The sequence below is a fragment of the Prionailurus viverrinus genome, chromosome D2 (assembly GCF_022837055.1).
Source record: "Prionailurus viverrinus isolate Anna chromosome D2, UM_Priviv_1.0, whole genome shotgun sequence".
In the NCBI taxonomy this organism is placed as follows: Eukaryota; Metazoa; Chordata; class Mammalia; order Carnivora; family Felidae; genus Prionailurus; species Prionailurus viverrinus.
The window spans coordinates 45727431-45745333 of NC_062571.1; the positions used below are offsets into that span (position 1 = coordinate 45727431).

General features: G+C 42.8%; 1 protein-coding gene across 2 annotated transcripts in view; it reads right to left on the minus strand.

Annotated features, from left to right (window-relative positions):
• Positions 1-7861: 7861 nt before the first annotated feature.
• The window catches only part of GLUD1 (glutamate dehydrogenase 1), a 38092-nt gene continuing 28050 nt past the window's right edge, over positions 7862-17903 (minus strand). For both annotated transcript variants that reach the window (XM_047824401.1, XM_047824402.1), the window contains 7 exons: positions 17478-17615; positions 17135-17272; positions 16623-16703; positions 15157-15280; positions 14281-14372; positions 10172-10234; positions 7862-9284 (listed from right to left, as the gene is read on the minus strand). In XM_047824401.1, coding sequence (XP_047680357.1) covers positions 9165-9284; positions 10172-10234; positions 14281-14372; positions 15157-15280; positions 16623-16703; positions 17135-17272; positions 17478-17615 — 756 coding nt within the window. In that variant the 3' untranslated portion in view covers positions 7862-9164. The remainder of the gene's footprint in view (positions 9285-10171; positions 10235-14280; positions 14373-15156; positions 15281-16622; positions 16704-17134; positions 17273-17477; positions 17616-17903) is intronic.

The window sequence follows — 17903 nt, forward strand, 5'->3', positions numbered from 1 at the left end:
AAACACATACTTGTGTAAGAATGGGGGAAAAAAACTGGTAGTTTATATATAGCAAACATATTAACAGTGCTTACCTCTGTGTCCTTGGGAATATGAGGAATCTGCATTTTCTGCATTACATAGTTCCGTGATGCTTGAATTTAAGAGAAAAACCAACACAGATAGACTTTTAAATGTTGTCGAGGAGGCCTCGTACTAGCTTATTCAAGATCGTTTGCAGGTTAAGTGCTACTCAGAGTTTACTGGTTTGCAAACCTTGTTATTCCCACGTGGTGACAAGATAAGTGAAAAAACAGAGCATTCAGAAACTTTCCTAACAATTTGACATTGCCTGGACCTCCAGGAGTGTGATCAGCAGACAATTCTTGTTGAACAGGGTAGAGACCGGCTCTGGTTGTTGAACTTGCAAGGCAAGTTGTATGTGAACTAGTCACATGAAGTAGGACAACATACAATGATGAATTAGATTAATAAACAAATTTGTCCTTCACTACAGAGTTGGAGAAGCGCTCCCTATGTTCCCTTAACATCACCTTGCAGCGTGCTGTTCTAGAATAAGTCCTTCCATCCTTCACTTTCTCTTTACTGTGTGTGTTGTGCAATGAGGGTATGACATCAGCCTCAGACAAACTCTAAATGTGCTATAAAAAGCAACAGTGGGGGCGCCTGGGTGGCTCAGTCGGTTGGGCGTCCGACTTCAGCTCAGGTCACGATCTCATGGTCCGTGAGTTTGAGCCCCACGTCGGGCTCTGGGCTGATGGCTTGGAGCCTGGAGCCTCCTTCTGATTCTGTGTCTCCCTCTCTCTCTGCCCCTCCCCCTTTCATGCTCTGTCTCTCTCTGTCTCAAAAATAAACGTTAAAAAAAAATTAAAAAAAAAAAAGCAACAGTGACGTCTGAGAAACTGGTGGAGCAGGGACCTCCAAAAATTCCCTCCTCCATAAAAATAATGAGAAAACTAGCAAAAATATAGTCAGAATATTTTTCAGAATACTTTTATTTTTTAAAAATTTACACCCATATTAGTTTGCATATAGGGCAACAATGATTTCAGAAGTAGATTCCTTAGTGCCTCTTACCCATTTAGCCCATCCCCCCTCCAGTAACCTCTGTTTGTTCTCCATATTTATGAGTCTCTTCTGTTTTGTCCCCCTCCCTGTTTTTATTTTTGTTTCCCTTCCCTTATGTTCATCTGTTTTGTCTATTAAAGTCCTCATATAAGTGAAGTCATATGATTTTTGTCTTTCTCTAATTTCACTTAGCATAATACCCTCCAGTTCCATCCACGTAGTTGCAAATGGCAAGATTTCATTCTTTTTGATTTCCGAGTAATACTCCATTGTACATATACATCACATCTTCTTTATGAATTCATCCATTGATGGACATTTGGGCTCTTTCCATACTTTGGCTATTGTGGATAGTGCTGCTATAAACATGGGGGTGCATGTGCCCCTTCGAAACAGCACACCTGTATCCTGTGGATAAATACCTAGTAGTGCAACTGCTGGACCATAGGGTAGTTCTATTTTTATTTTTTTGAGGAACTTTCATACTGTTTTCCAGAGTGGCTGCACCAGCTTGCATTCCCATCAACTTTTTCAGAATTCTTAACCAAAGGCTTACAGCCATCCAGGGATCATTTATGTAGAACAAATTCAATAAACAAAATCTTGTTAAGAATGGCAAGCTTTGTGATGTTTTTAGCTTACCCTATTCTGTGCCACCCATGCCCCGCCCCCACCTTTTCCAGCTCCATGGTAGCCTTGAAAACCAACAGCCTGGCAGTTACTGGAAAGCACTGAACAGAGTTGGAGTTCCTTCAAAGCCTCATTGACAGAGAACTGTGATTATTTCACTTGACTGGTGGTTCCTAGGAAGACCCAATTGCAAGGCTGCCTCTATTTGTCCAGACTAGGAGCTCACTTAATGTAAGCAGTCTTTTCCCTCGGGCTTTGTCATAAAACAGAGTCAATTTTTTAAGTTGGTGGGTGCTAACAGTTTGGGAAAATAGGCTAAGCAAAAAGCTTAAAAGGAAAACCTGAGGAAAGAGATATCCATAGGGACTTTGAAAATTCCAACATGTTCCTGGGAGTCTAGAAGTCCATGCACATGTGTAGGGCTGTGTGCATGCTCAGTAAAGACTGGAGAAGGCTCAAAGCTCTCACCTCTAAACAATCTTGAGGCTCTGTGCAAGCAGGTAGTGAAACCAAGGCAGAGATTTATAAACCGCCGAGCTGAGTGTTGGAGGTGAGGCCCAACCTGCACGAGTTCCCTGGCAAAGAAGGCAGACCTGTTGGTTCTAGGTACTTAAAGAAATCTGTCTGATCATTAGCTGACCACTAAGCTGAGTGGAAACTTCAATGGCAAAAAACAAAAACAAAAACAAAAACAGACTATAGAATTAATTCAGAAAAGTTTACTACACAAACAGTCAACAACAAAAAGCAACAAGCAATCTAGGGGGAAGGGCCTGGAATCCAACTTCAGAGTGGCCACAGTGTATTATTTAATACGTCTAGTTTTCTGGAAAAAATAAAAAAAGATTCGCAAGGAAAGACATTATGACCCACTTAAGGGGGGGAAAATGGAAACTGTGCCTGAGTAAGCCCCAATATTGGACTTACCAAAGACTTTATTTTTTAAAGTTTATTTATTTATATAATTTTTAAAACAAGTTGATTTACTTATTTTGAGAGAGTGAGACCTGAGGAGGGGCAGAGAGACAGGGAGAGAGAGAGAATCCCATGTAGGCTCTGTGCAGTCATCGCAGAGCCCAGTGTGGGGTTTGAACCCACAAACCGTGCTATCATGACCTGAGCCGAAATCAAGAGTCAGATGCTTAACCAACCGAGCCACCCAGGTGCCCCATTACCAAAGACTTTAAATCAATTATTCTAAACATGTTCAAAGAGCTAAAGGAAACCACATTTACAGAATTAAAGTGTAAGATCAACACCAGATAGAGAATACAAACAAAGGGATAGAAATTATCGAAAATAACGGAATAGAGATTCTAGAGTTGAAAGCACAACTGAAAGAAAACATTCATTCGAGGGCCCAATATCAGATGTGAGCAGACATATGATAGATTCCGCAAACTTGAAGATACCTTGAGATTATCCAACCCGAAGAACAGAAAGCAAAACAAATGAACCAAAAAAAATGAAGAGACTCACTGTCAAGAATGCTCCCTTATGCACAATGGGAGTACCAGAGGGAGAGGAAAGGCAGGAAGAGTATTTCAAGAGATAATGGTTGAAAACAAATTTGATGAAAATTTAACTGACCTAGACTTCCAAGGAGGAAGACTCAAATAGATATCACCTAGGCATATCCTAATCAAACTGTTCAAATCCAGAGACAAAGAGAGACTCTTGAAACAGAAAAAGAAGTCATCACAGAAAAGGGAGGTTCAATGAGATTAACAGGTGACTTCTCATCAAAAACCAGGGGTCAGAGGTAATAGGGTAACCTATTCGAAGCTCTGAGAGACGTCAACCAGGAGTTCTCATATCCAGCAACCACAGCCTTTTCACCTCACATTGGCACAGTCCCCTTAACCCATAGGACCACCACTCCATGCTGCTGACCCTGCTGTCATCAGGGGAGACCTGGCAGACCCAGGCCTCGACCTGTCCCCCAGCTTCAAAAGGTCCACACAGCCCCGGGTTCCTGCAACTCCCTGAGCACAGCGGTCTGTGCTCACACTTGGTACTCCAGGCTTCCCAGGGGAGGGTGTGCTTAGAGCAGGACCCACTGCCGCTCCCCCCCACAGGATACTTGCTGTGAACATGTGTCCTCAGAAACTTTGGCCAACTTGCAACTAGACTCCCTGGATGCTTCCTAAGGTTCAATGCTGAGTGGGTTTTTTTTTTTTTTTTTTTTTGGTAGTCCTTCACTAATTTTTAATTTAAGTGAATTTTATATAATGCACAATTAAATGTTTTAGAGTATAGTCCAGTGGCATTTAGCACATTCACAATGTTATACAACTATCACTCTTAAGGTCTTTTTTTTAAGTTTATTTACTTAAAAAAATTTTTTTTTAATGTTTATTTTTGATAGACAGAGAGAGCAGAGGAGGGGCAGAGAGAGAGGGAGATATAGAATCTGAAGTAGGATCCAGGCTCTGAGCTATCAGCACAGAGCCTGACGTGGGGCTCGAGATCACAGACAGTGAGATCACGACCTGAGCCGAAGTCGGATGCTTAACCGAGTGAGCCACCCAGGCGCCCCTTAAGTTTATTTGAGAGAGACAGAGAGTGCCAGAGTGAGCAAGCACAAGTGGAGGAGGGGCAGAGAGGGAGAGAGAGAACCCCAAGCAGGCTCTGTGCTGTGCTGAGCCCGACGTGGGGCTCAATCCCACAATCACAAGATGGTGACCTGAGCTGAAATCAAGAGTTGAAGGTTAACCGACTCTGCCACCCAGGTGCCCCGTCACTCCTAGTTTTAAAACTTTGTTATCACCTCAGAAAAACACCCTCTACCCATTAATCACTCCTGACCATCCCCGTCTGTCCCCCCAGGCCCTGGCAATCACAAATCTGCTTTCCGTATCTACGGATTTCTCTATTCTGGATATGGCACATAACTGGACTTATATAGCATGTGACCTTCTGCATCTGGCTTCATTCATATTCCACTGCATGTAGATACCACTTTGGTTTTCACCAGTATGATGGGAGCTGTGGGTTTTCAACGTTTATTTATTTTTGGGACAGAGAGAGACAGAGCATGAATGGGGGAGGGGCAGAGAGAGAGAGACACACAGAGTCGGAAACAGGCTCCAGGCTCTGAGCCATCAGCCCAGAGCCCGACGCGGGGCTCGAACTCACGGACCACGAGATAGTGACCTGGCTGAAGTCGGACGCTTAACGGACTGCGCCACCCAGGCGCCCCCTGTGGGTTTTTGCAAATGCCTGTGTCATGTTTAGAAGTTCCTTCTGTTCCTAGCTGGTTGTTTTCTTACGAGGTCTTGAATCCTGTCAAACGCTTTTCCCACATCTATTGAGATGACTAGGTGTTTTTTCTTTCCCTTTATTCTTTTAATGGAGCGTCATGTGACGGTGATGGATCTTCTTATGTTGCACCACCCTTGCATTCCTGAGAAGTCCTACCTGGTCATGATGTGTAACACACCTGTAACGAACTGTTGGATTCAGTTTGTTAGTATTTTGCTGAGTATTTTTGTGTCCGCATTCATAAGGGATACTGGTGTGGTTTTCTTTTTCCTGTGATGTCTTTGTCCGGCTTTGGTATCAGAATAATGCTGGCGTCCTAGGAGGTGTTAGGAAGTGTTTCTTCATCTTCTATTTCTTTGGAAGAGTTTGAAAAGGATTTGTGTTAATTCTTCAAACATTTGTTATTATTCATCAGACCTGTGTAACCTCGGATTGGGCAATGGTGTCTTAGCTGTAACATCTAAAGCATAGCAACCAAAGAAAAAATAAAATGGGACTCTGTCAAAAAAAAAAAAAAAAAACAGCGACACCTGGGTTGCTTGGTTAGTTGAGCATCTGACTCTGGATTTCAGCTCAGGTTGTGATCCTAGGATCTTGGGATCAAGCCCCACATCAGGCTCCATGATGAGTGTGGAGCCTGCTTGAGTTTCTCTCTCTGCTCCTCTCCCCAGTTTGCTCTCCGCTCTCTAAATTCCTCCCCACCGCCAAAAAAACACAAAAACTTTTGTGTTAAAGGGTACCATCAAAAAATTGAAAAGACACACCAACAGAATAAAATACAAATCATGTATCTGATAAGGGTCACATATCCAGAAAATATAAAGAACTCTTACAAACCAACAACAAAAATATAATTATATAAAAATGATATCATATATATTATATAATAAATTATATTATAAAAATATAATTAGGGCGCTTGGGTGGCTCAGTTAAGTGTCTGACTTGGCTCAGGTCATGATGTCACAGTTCGTGGGTTTGAGCCCCGCATTGGGCTCTGTGCTTACATTTCAGAGCCTGCAGCCTGCTTCAGATTGTCTCCCTCTCTCTCCCTGCTCCTCCCCCAATCACACTCTGTCTCTAAGATAAATAAACATTAAAAAAAAATAACCCAATTAAAAAATGAGCAAAGGATTTAAATGCAATGAAAACGAAACATTTAAAGTTGCTGAAAGTGGTTGCCTGTGGGGCATAGAGAATGGTGAGGTGGGGTGTACAGATGGGAGGGATAAGCTGTTGTTCACGGTAAGACTTGTAGAACTGCTTGGCTCTCTATACCGGTAATTGTCACCAGGCACCCCTCAGGGGACATTTGGCAATGTGAATACATTTTTGATTGTCCCATCTGAGAGATGCTATTGGCATCTAATGGGCAGAGGCCAGGGGTGCTGCCAAGCACCCTACAAAGCACAGGGCAGCCCCCAAAACAAAGAACTACCTGGCCCCGAACGTCAATAGTGTTGAGGTTAAGAAACTGTCTAAACCACTGTGGAAGCTTTGATTAAAAAACAAAGAAGCCAATAAAAGTTATTTGTGGAAAAAAAAAAAAAACCAAATCAGAACGCCCCTATTACAAAGAAAAAAAATTAAAGAAAATTCTTTTGCAGGGGTCTCTGTGCCAGCTTCACAGATGTAGTTTTCTTCACGTGCCATGTTTTGACTGTTTTAATGTGTGGCACGGCTAAGAAGGTCTACCAGAGATGTTTAGGGATTGATGAATTTACCTAAAGCCTGTGAGTTAAGATGCTAAGGTTTTTTCTTTTTTTTTTTTTTAAAGTAAATCACCAATTCTAGTAATTGAGCTGCCAGAAGCACTGCTTAAAACAACAACAACAACAATAACAACACCCAAAAGCCAAGCTTTTGTGTCTCATTTCCCTATCAGGGTAATTAAACACATTCTGGGGCAGAGGTTCGTGAGGCAGCATTCTTCAAGTGTAACACAGGCTGTCGATGGCTCTTTCAGAAGCAATTTAACTTTAGAGTATTATATGTTAAGTTTTTGAAAGAATTATAAACGTAAATAAACTAGAAAATTTCAGTGAAGCTGAAAGACTAATTGACCAGAATTTTCAAACTCAAATCCCCAGAAACCAAGGCTGACACCAGCACCGTGTTGTCTTTATATAGCCAGCAAGCACAATACCGGTTTTCCCACACGAATCTCGGTAACACATCGATGTGTATCTAATCTTTAAAAAACCACTTATAAATCAGTCCTAATGTTAGCCACAGGCCACAGCGAAGACTTACTTGTCATCCCTCTTGCACATGACCTGATTTGACTGCCCCGCCCGGTTCCAAATATGCTGGGACTTGTTTGCCTATCGCTCTGCAACCCCACATGTGAGAGCTCCACCCAGAGTGCAAGTAGACAGACCAGCTGGGGAAGGGCTCACTGTGTCCACGGTGCCCAGGGGGCTTGTTCATCCACTGCCCGACTCAGAACCGCAGAGATGTTCTGGACAGAATCAGGACAAAACAGAGTCCAGCTGTAAGTTTCAAATTTGGCAGCTAAGTTACTGGCAGAGTCGGGTCTAGGATCCAGTTCTGCTGACCACGGTTAGTATTCTGTCTTAAGTTGTTACATTCTGTGGCTAAATTATTAAAAACAAAAACCCCAATCGATGAAAATGTCCTTCATTAAAAAGAGACACTAAGAATTACTTCAGTATATCAGCTTTGAGCACTAAAACCTCTTCCAAGAATAGCCATTGATACTATTTAACAGAATGAAACACAAAAGAATTCACTAATAAAATCTGGGCAGCTCATAATGTAGTGGAAAGAAGTGTTATATAGGTGGTTGTTGCAAAAGTCCTTAGAAACCCAACTGTAGTTTTATTATTTACTAAAAGAGATACTATCAAATATAAAAACACAGAAGAGAAACATAAGCTTTGGAAAAGGTAGACTTTTAATAACTGCTTTTATCACCAGGTTAAGTCATGCAGTTACAAAGTAGTTAGAAATTTCTGAAAGGATATTATCGTTTAAAAAAAAAAAAGCTCATTCTTACATAAATAATATCTAGTACTTCACTGGGACACTACTGTTCAAAAGGCCTTGGCGAAATAACCCCCAAACAAAACACTCAACCCAAGGTTGTTTTCAGCCCACTGGTAATGAAGCTGTGTGCAGAATACAGGCCTCTAACAGAGGACACAAAGTCAGGGCGAGTCGGGGCCATTGGCACGGCTCAGAGTCGCCAGCAAGACTCCAAAGTGGGAGCCCAAGTGGTATTTTTTCTGGGACGCTCAACTTGAATTATTGTTCAATTAGACAACACAGTAGATCTTCAACAGAGAACAATTAATTAACATGATAAGGAGGTTACTGCACTCTTTGGACTATATGTCGTAATTGTGGTTAGTGAATTCTGACAGTCTTAACAAAAATAGCCTCCATCATTTGCAGTTACGAAGATAACTTAATTCTCCATCGGGCCTTTTATTTTTGCTGGACAATACATGATTGATAAGCTATAAATGATACTGTTTTATGTTATAAAAATACTAGCTTTTTCATTTATTATGTTTATAGGCATTCACTGCTTGAGTCAAGGTTAGGCTTATTAAGTGATTAAAGGCAATTTTATTACAGCAGCACATACTTATTTTATTCTAAAAGAATAAAATGCATAAAGAGAAATAGCTTTTATTTTTGTTGCAATCTGTAAAATTGAGTTATTTTGCTGATGTAAAAATACCAGTAACTCACTTGAGGACCATGCCACCTTCTGAAAATGCCACACACCTGCTACTTAGATGTGTCAAAGTTACAGCACGTCTCAGACTTGTCCAGAGCTGAAGTAATAAGCAACTGACTGCTCTTGGATGACAGGTGCTTTCCTGGCCACAGCTCTGGCTGTACTGGGAAGCAGCCGCGGAGCAAGGCGGTATAGCCGGATGGAAGGGACTTTTCATTTAAAGGCAAAATACCCAAATTGCTCTCTGGCTTAGGTAATTTCTATGTTCATATTCATCAGCTTGTACATGATCCCCTAACCTTAATTTCTTTTTTCTCAAAGGGCCTGATTTGGACTGACTTGTTGAGAATGATGTCCATTATCTATTAAGTCGAGAGAGAGAGAGAGAGAGAGAGAGAGAGAGAGAGACAGATTCCTGTGGTTACATGTAAACTTGTGAAGGGCCTGCAGATGAAGAGGGAAGAGGGCAGTGAAGAGGTCAGCCACACTCCATCTAGGTGAAGGTCACACCGGCTTCATTGTATACTTTGAAGACTTTCTCAATGGCGTTGACATAGGCAGCCGTTCTCAGGTCTAACCCCAGGTTATACTTCATAGCCGTGCGCATGATTTGCTGAAAGGCAGGAGAAAACACGGTGAAGTGTGCATGCGGGGCACACGCGGGCCCGGTGCGAGGAGCCTCGGCCACCACGGCAGCGCAGGACTCAGGCACAAAACCCGTCAGGAAGGACCTGTTCTCTGCAACCAAAGTACGCCACTGACTAGGCAGCAGTAAGGAGCTGCTCTTTAGAGGTGAGCTGTCTCCGGCCTTTAGACGCCCTGTTATCTGGAGTAAGCTCCTTGTTAGACTTGGTGATAATTTTATAAAACTCAGAATGGGGTGCTGAAAATGTGCTGGAGCTTTGTGAATATGCTTAAGGTTGTGGACCGTATACTTTAAAAGGGTGAATTTATGGTACATCAGTTGTATTGACAACAAATTGTTATAACAAATTAACAACGAGCACCATCATCAATGGCTGCTTATGCTATTTCAACTTAAGGGTGGGTGGACAGAGTTTGAACTCAAGAAGAAATGAGGGAAACGCATCAAAGTGCGTTTAAGGTCTTGAAATAAGGAGCAAGGGGTCAAAAAACCTTTTGTTTATACCAAATTCTCCAGTGAGGTAGTTTCCTGTAGCGATAATAGAGTGGTGTACTCAACTGCAATCCAGTTTGGCTGACTGTGTGATGTCTAGCTAAAGCTAACTGCCGAACACCATGCCCGCCTAACCTGGTATTACCATTTATTTCCCAAAGCCCGGCAGACATACTGAACACCCTGAAAACACTGCCCGTCATTTAAGACTGAACAAGCATGCATTTTGCTACACACGAATGAAGAACGTGTAAACAGACTGCTGTCTTCGACCACAGCACACACAATCTGGCAGCTGAGGTGACACGGTTGAGCTGTGCTGCAGGTCACCAGCAGAAAGGCAAACAGCATTGCACACGTACCCTGGCAGAACGCTCCATAGTGTAAGCTAAGCCAGAGTGCACGATATCTTTCTCGGATGCCCCCTGTTAGGGAAAAGACCAGAAGTTTAACAAAACCACACAAAGACACGCTTCAATTGTAAGAGCACAAGGGATTCTCAAGTCAATATACCGCCAGACAGAATTGTTTTGTCTTTTGGCAAAGATACATTTAATTTCCATACAGTATCTCGATAGCTAAATAGTTGTGCTTTAACCCCAGTTTAGTTTTCATTGCATTTGACGGTGAACAGATACTCCTGAAATAAGATCATGGTAAAATGAACGTACACAGAAAAGCATGCACAAGAAACAGGAGGGCAAGTAGTGAGGCCAGCACTGGTCACCCACCCGATTCACAGATGCCCACAGCAACAAGTGTTCATCTCTGCTTCCCAGCTAACAGGGACACCGCACAAGGCACAGAAAGGAGTGCGGCCCCCTCCAACAGGTGCTCTGTGGCAGAAACCCGGCTGTGTACTCAGGAGTGCTCATCTCGTTCCAATGCCAATTATTTCTGTAAGTCAATTTGTATCAATGGATTCCTCTAAGTATCTAATTTGTTTTTTGGAACGCTTTCTAAAATTTTAGGACGGGGAGCCTGGGTAGCTCAGTTGGTCAAGCGTCTGACTTTTGATTTTGGCTCAGGTCACACATCTCATAGTTCCTGAGATTGAGCCCCGCATTGGGCTCTGTGCTGACAGAGTGGGGCCTGCTTGGGATTCTCTCTCTGTTCCTCCTCTGCTTGTGCACAGGTGCACATGTGCACTTACTCTTTCTCTCTAAATAAATAAACAAACAAACAAACAAATTACAATACAATTTTAGGACAATTAACTACTGCCCCATTCTAGTATGTCCTACCTAGCTATCAAACATATATCCTGCTATGCGAGATGAAAACTTGAAAGTGGATCACCACCCAAATGTGTCTACTCTGATCTTCACGTAGTTGGCACTCTGTGTGCCAGGAGGTGTATTTCTATATACATTTGTATCTGTTAACAAACAGCTGGGTCAAACCTTGATCTGTCCTACTAAGTTAGGAAGAAAAAACTTGTTCTACAGGTACAGTACTGCCTTTCTCTCCCTCATTCATTTACTCATCAAACATTTATGGAGTGGTTACTACGTGCCAGGCACTCTTCTAGGCACAGGGCACAAAGCAGAAAACAAATAATGAAAATTCTCTGCTCTCGTGGAGTTTATATTCTAGTCGGGGGAGGCAGCCTACACATGGACCGAAAACCGGAAGTCTGGGTGAGATCACAAAGATTCTGAATTCAGACAGAGCAGTGATTCAGGGCCAGGGCCCTTCCCATGTTAAGAGTGTGGAGAGGTGGTGAGAATCACAGAAGGCAATGTGAGGGAAAGGCAGGAAGAAAATCAGTGAGGATGTGGGGTTCTGGAAGCCAGGAGACTAGCTTCAGGGGGGACGATCACTCGTGACAGCAGGTGCTGACAGGAGAAGTAAGATGAGGGCAGAAAAGCGGTCACTGGATCTAGTGATGCTGGTGTTTGCACAAGACGAGTTGTGGCGGAGTGGCGGGCACCAGGGCAGGTTTGAGCCTAGGAGAACTGGAGACGCAATGGACGCAACTCTTCAGGGTGTCTGCTGTGAGGGAAAGGGAAATGCACATGGCAAGAACAAAGTTTGGAAGAGAGCTGGGATTGAGATGCATTTTGTTTTAAGACCGCATTCAGCACGCTGATAGGAGTGACTGATGATGGAGGAGGGGGAGGATGCGCACTCGAGCAGTGCACCCGGGCAGCTGAGAATGGGCTTAGATGCAGGCACACGGAGTCGCTCTGTGACAGGAGACAGGGCACAGGCGCCCGGAGTTGGGTGCTGGGAAGTTCTCTGACTGCTATTTTCTCTGTGGGCAGATCCCAGGTCAGGTGCTGGAGTGCAGGGGACAGAGAAGAGGAGAACGTGTGATACAGCCAATCAGAAGAATGAGAAAGTGAAAGACCAGGAAAAAGTAGGATGACTGCCGGACAGCACCGGCTGTGCACCTAAGTTTCGTGGTCAGGATTACGGTGACAGGGCTGCAGGTGTGGAGGGAGCACGGTTGGGTTTCATGAGGGTCCGGGTGTCAGCAAGGGGTATGCTGAGCAAAACAAGCCGGAGTGACTAATGACGGAGTGTGGAATTCAGAGAACGGAGGACATCCCGGGGTGACGGGGGACAGTGAAAAGACGGTCAATAATGTGGGGCCTGGAAGGGCCAGAGCATGGCCGTGGAGGAGGAACTAGAGGGAAGGAGCTGGGAAAAAAACCCTGTTTTTTAAACTTACTACAAAACTCCTGCGACAAGTCATTCAGTAAGAGGTGAGACACAGGATTAAGGTCCGGAATTTGAAGCACTGAAAGGCCAGTGTCCTGGCAAAGGTTATTTTCAGACAGCACAAACAGCAAGCCATCGGGCTGCCTCCCTAACTAACTGGCTGTCCTCCTCTGCACTCCTCCTCAGGTTTCGGCCTGAGCGACAGCTGCATGCCAGGCCTGGGCTGGGACACAGGCGACCACAGGGAGGAGCAAGAAGCCCATCTAGGGGTGGTGGCCATAGCAAGGGCTGCCTGGATACGTGTGGTGGAAGGATGTGTGCGATTCCGGCTCCCAGAGGGATCCTCAGGGGCAGGCTACCTGAGCAGGGAGCGGGTCAGGGCACCGCAGACAGAGGGACCACAGCTAACAGAGACATGGTCCGGGAAAGATGAAGGTTCATTTAGGGGAATGGTTAATACCCTGAGTGGCAAAAGCATCTTTTCTTTTGCAAAACAAAACCTTAACTTCCCCTGCTCCCCATGTTGTAATATAATCTTACATTACTTTCCATGACTGAATATTTCAGAAGATATATTACAACTTAGCCATTTCCCTGCCATGTACATGTAGACTATTAAACCTAATTAAAAAACCTGACTGCAAACACCATTCCAACGACATCATCTTGCATGGAGCCATTTCTCTCCTTTAGAATTATTTCCTTAGGATAAATTTGCAGGGGGGATGTTAGGATAGTGTCAACGGGCAGGAAAACTGTAATAGTTCTTCAAATTTCTAAAGAGCTGCACCAATCTGCCTTGTCATCAAAATAAAGGTACAACTGTTTCGCCACAGACATGGTGAGTATAAGATCCATTGTTTTTGCTAGTTTAATACATTAAAGAAACCTTATTTTAATTTGTATTTCTTTAACGAGATTGAACACTTTCCTTTCTAGGCCTATTTCCTATGACTTTTCTCTTTTTTTAATGTTTTACTTTTATTTTAGAGAGAGAGAGAGAGAGAGGGAGAGAAAGAAGAAGGAGGAGGAGGAGGGGGAGGAGGGAGACACAGAATCCGAAGCAGGTTCCAGGCTGTCAGCACAGAGCCTGACATGGGCCTCGAACTCATAAACCGTGAGATCATGACCTGATCCGAAGTAAGACGCTTCACCGACTGAGCCACCCAGGCGCCCCTGACTCTGCTTTTCAAGTCTCTGGCATTTACTGGGGAAGTTCCCTTCATGGCATGTGAGCACTACCACTCAGTCCCGTCAACAGCTAATTCACACACACCTGCTTTCTTTCACTCTTATTCATGCCCACATAGCAATTTCAATTCTTCATATAGTTCAATTTAATGTTTACTTTGTTTTTATTTTAAACATTTTCTTTTTTTTTTTTTAGAAGTTCATTTAATTATTTATTTTTAAGTAATCTCTACACCTAACGTGGGGCTCAGAGATCAAGAGTCCCATGTTCTTCTGACTGAGCCAGACAGGCGCCCCTAATGTTTACTTCTCTATTCTATTTCTCTGGAGCTGAAGAGATACATAGTAATTCTGCACAATTAGGTTAGAACCACCTGTTGAGTCATCTGTATTGCACAAGGATCAAGATTGGAAGAACCATTAAATACATTTATTTTAAACTAAATTTCTTACTCCACATTTGGAATGTAGCGAGAGAGGAGCGTACAAAGCACACACAGAGCCTATCATCACTGTCATATTGCTGACCACCCATAACCCCAATCAACTGGCCTGGGTCTAAAGTAAGAGCTGGCTGGGTGTGGAAAGTGTCATCCTGTCACAGCACACTCACCGATATCCTGTCTTGGAACTCTGCCGTGGGCACAACAGGAATAGTTCCACCATGCTTTCCAAATTTTCTTTCCAAACTTTCTTGAACAGACACTATAAAAAACCAAGAGATGAAGTTAAGACATTGCTAGTAGGAAAAAAAAAACAAAACAAAACTGAAGTACAACCAAAAGTAGTCTCAAACTATATCCACAACCCAAAAACGAATACAGAGTTTAGAAACCTTCAACACTAATGACATAAAAGGGTTAATCATTTAAAACTCTGTTAAAAGGGAATAAAGCACTTTGCCAAATTCCTACATAAATGTGAATTTAGGTCACTGCTCTGTTGCTATAACACCCATTACCACGGTTTTTCCTTGGCTCTGTTAAAAAGAAAATGCTGAGGGAAAAAGAAACGGAAATCGATGGAACACTTCACCCAGATTCTCAGAGAGGGCTGAGTAAAGCTCGGTTGGAGGTCTTGGTCTTATTCCAGCTTGATGAGACTGGACCATTAACTCTGGAGCTACTCTCGTCAAGGAAAAACCACACTTGCATCAGAAGACTCCAAAAATTCTTGACGCTAGAAAGGCCTTTACTAGGAGCAACCAGAGACTGGAATGGATGAGTCTCACTAGGAGTTCCTGGCTTAAAAGGATACTCTTTATATTTATTAACTTATAGATGATGTTATAGAGACATTATATCACGGGGTAAACACCTGAATATAATTTTTGGTCCTAAGACTCATGAGAGAGAAGAATATGATTTTCTGTTCTAAGATTAAATTCTCTAGGATTACAAAAAGCGAACAGTCCTTTTCAAGTGTAAGCTAGTTCTAGCCTTTTAGCTGGTCCCAAAGATTGTTCTTGAACAAGGTCATCAGAACTCACTGAGCAAGTGGTAGTTAGAATCCCTTTCATATTTGAAGGTCAAACGGCCATAGCTGACATGATTTAGATTCTTCAGCCACTCAAAGTAGGATACTGTCACTCCTCCGGCGTTCAAGTAGAGATCCTACACACAAAAATGTGACAGGGAAGACACCAAAGAAATGAGAAGATCATGGCTTTACTGAAAGCTTCCAATGAACATCAGAGATCCATTTTAACATCAAAGCAGATTAAGCTTCAAACTTCCCAAATATATCTTAGATTGTATCAGGAATTTCACACTCAGGGGCACCTGGGTGACTCAATTGATTGAGTGTCCGACTTCGGCTCAGGTCATGATCTCAACGGTTTGTGAGTTCAAGCCCTGCATCGGCTCGATACTGTCAGCCTGTCAGTGCAGAGTCCACTTCGGATCCTCTGTCCCCCACTCTCTGCCTCTCCCCCGCTTGCACTCTCCCCAAAATAAATAAATATAAAAAAAAAAAAGGAATTTCACATTTAAATTTAACTAACGTCCTTCCCAATCCACTTGTTTTTTTTTCCATTTTGAAAAAAATTAACTTTTTGTTTATTAAACTAACAAGCATTTGATCAACTATGGTTAGAGCTTCTTTCCCAAAGAAGTCTTTAGACAAAACTGCCCACTCAGCGATGCACTGGATTGTCCACAGGGTGCCTCACCAGATCAGCGTTCCTTCTCCTACTACCTAAGGGCAGTCTGTTTCAGCTAAACTGAATTTCTTAAGTGTTTTCAGCAAAAGTCCTAAATGCATCATAAGTCCACACTAACTTCCACTTGCAAATAACCCCATGCTTACCCAGTGAAAACCGAAACACATATTCCTCATATTCGCTTTCTGAGTAAAGCAGCAAGGGACATTTGAAATGCATAAGGTTAGAAATTACACCAAAGCTCATTGTTCACGTTAGAATTTGTATTTCTAGCACAATATACATTTATATAATTGGATTCTTTTTTTAAAGTTTATGTATTTATTTTGAGAGTGAGAGTGCGCACATGAGCGAGGGGGGGAGGGGCAGTGAGAGAGACAGAGAGAGAGAGAGAGAGAGAGAGAATCCCAAGCAGGCTCAGTACTGTTAGCACAAGCCTGACACAAGGCTTGATCCCACTACTATGGGCTCATGACCTGAGCTGAAATCAAGAGGCGGATGCTTAACTAACTGAGCCACCAAGGCGCCCCTATGATTAGATTCTTAAGAAGGCTAAATACATACTCAAGAAAGAGCCTGAAGTTGGAAGAAAAAGTTCAGGTCAAAGTGAAAATTGATAGGCCTTTTACACTAAGCATGCTTCTACTTTATTTACTTAAAAGCAAAATACAGATGAAGAATTCACTATAGCTTGGGAAATGAATGACGATCTTCTTCTCCCCACAATTCTTCACAGAAGACAGTTAGGGTTTCAAGTACATTTAAAACCTGGCAAACACAGATAGATGACTTACTGGAATCACCATAATGTTCCTCTCCAGGAAGATCTTATCAGCCTCTGGAGTTGTCGGCCCATTGGCACCCTCAGCAATGATCTGCAAGAGAGTCAGGACATATAGAAATACCAACATCACCACAAACCCCTCCAGCAGGTGCAAGAGGTGTGTGTGTGTATGGGCAGGGGGATGGGCAGGGGAGTGGGGGCGGGAAGAGGCAGAACTCCAGTTTGAATGCAATTATTAAGAGTTATTTTGTTCTATAAAGCGTATACAATTATTTTTCACCTTTCTATTTTCCTAACTGCTTTTTGGAAGCTTGGTTTAAGAGGAAACTCATGGTGATGGATGCCTGCATAACTGTGAATATACGAAAAGCTATGACATTTTACACTTGGGTGAACTGTATGGTATATGAATTATATCCCAATAAAGGTGTGAAAAAAAGGAAAGCCAACTAAGAGCTTTTCTATGACCCTCAGGGCATTCTACATTGGTAAGGCTGAGCTCAGGTTCTATCATGCTCTCACCTTGGCTTTGACTCTGGGTGCATTGGACTTGGTCAGCTGCTTCTCGCTGGCAGCAGGGATCAGTATGTCACAGTCAGCCTCCAAGATGCTCCCTTCATAGGGTTTTGCCTTGGGGAAGCCCAGGATTGATCCATGTTGCTGAAATTGATTGAAAAATCAGAATTAATGGCTACATCACTGTTTAAATGTTTATGTTTAGAGCCTATGACATGAAGACTCATCTGTTAAGAGCTCTTTGGGTTACATTTTAAAAAGTAAACAATGGAAATAGATTTTAATAAGACTTATTTCAACTTTACAATATTCAGGGTAGTCAGACTATTGAGATATTAGATTGACATACCAATTTGAAGTCTTCCAGTTCCTTTGGGTCAATACCATCTGGATTCCATATGCTCCCATCAGATTCACCAACACCAATACATTTAGCACCGAAACGATGTAAATATCTCATAGAGTGCAGGCCCACATTTCCAAATCCCTGTAAAGAACAATAACACGTGATATAGAAACTGAAGTCTTAGTGCACATGGTAAAGTCAATTCTGACCAGTACCCCTTCTGTAAGTTTAGGAAGAATTCTCAGAATCCTTTGCCATAAGAAACAATGTACTAAATGGCTTCTCTTTAGCAATCTGTTTCAGAACATGGAACCCATTAATTTGTGATAATGGGTCCCAAAGAAGTTTAGTTTGGTGCAGCCTTGTGGCTTATAAAGAACTGGCAGTGGTCAGTCATGCCACCCAAATCCTCAGGCCCTGATGACCAGG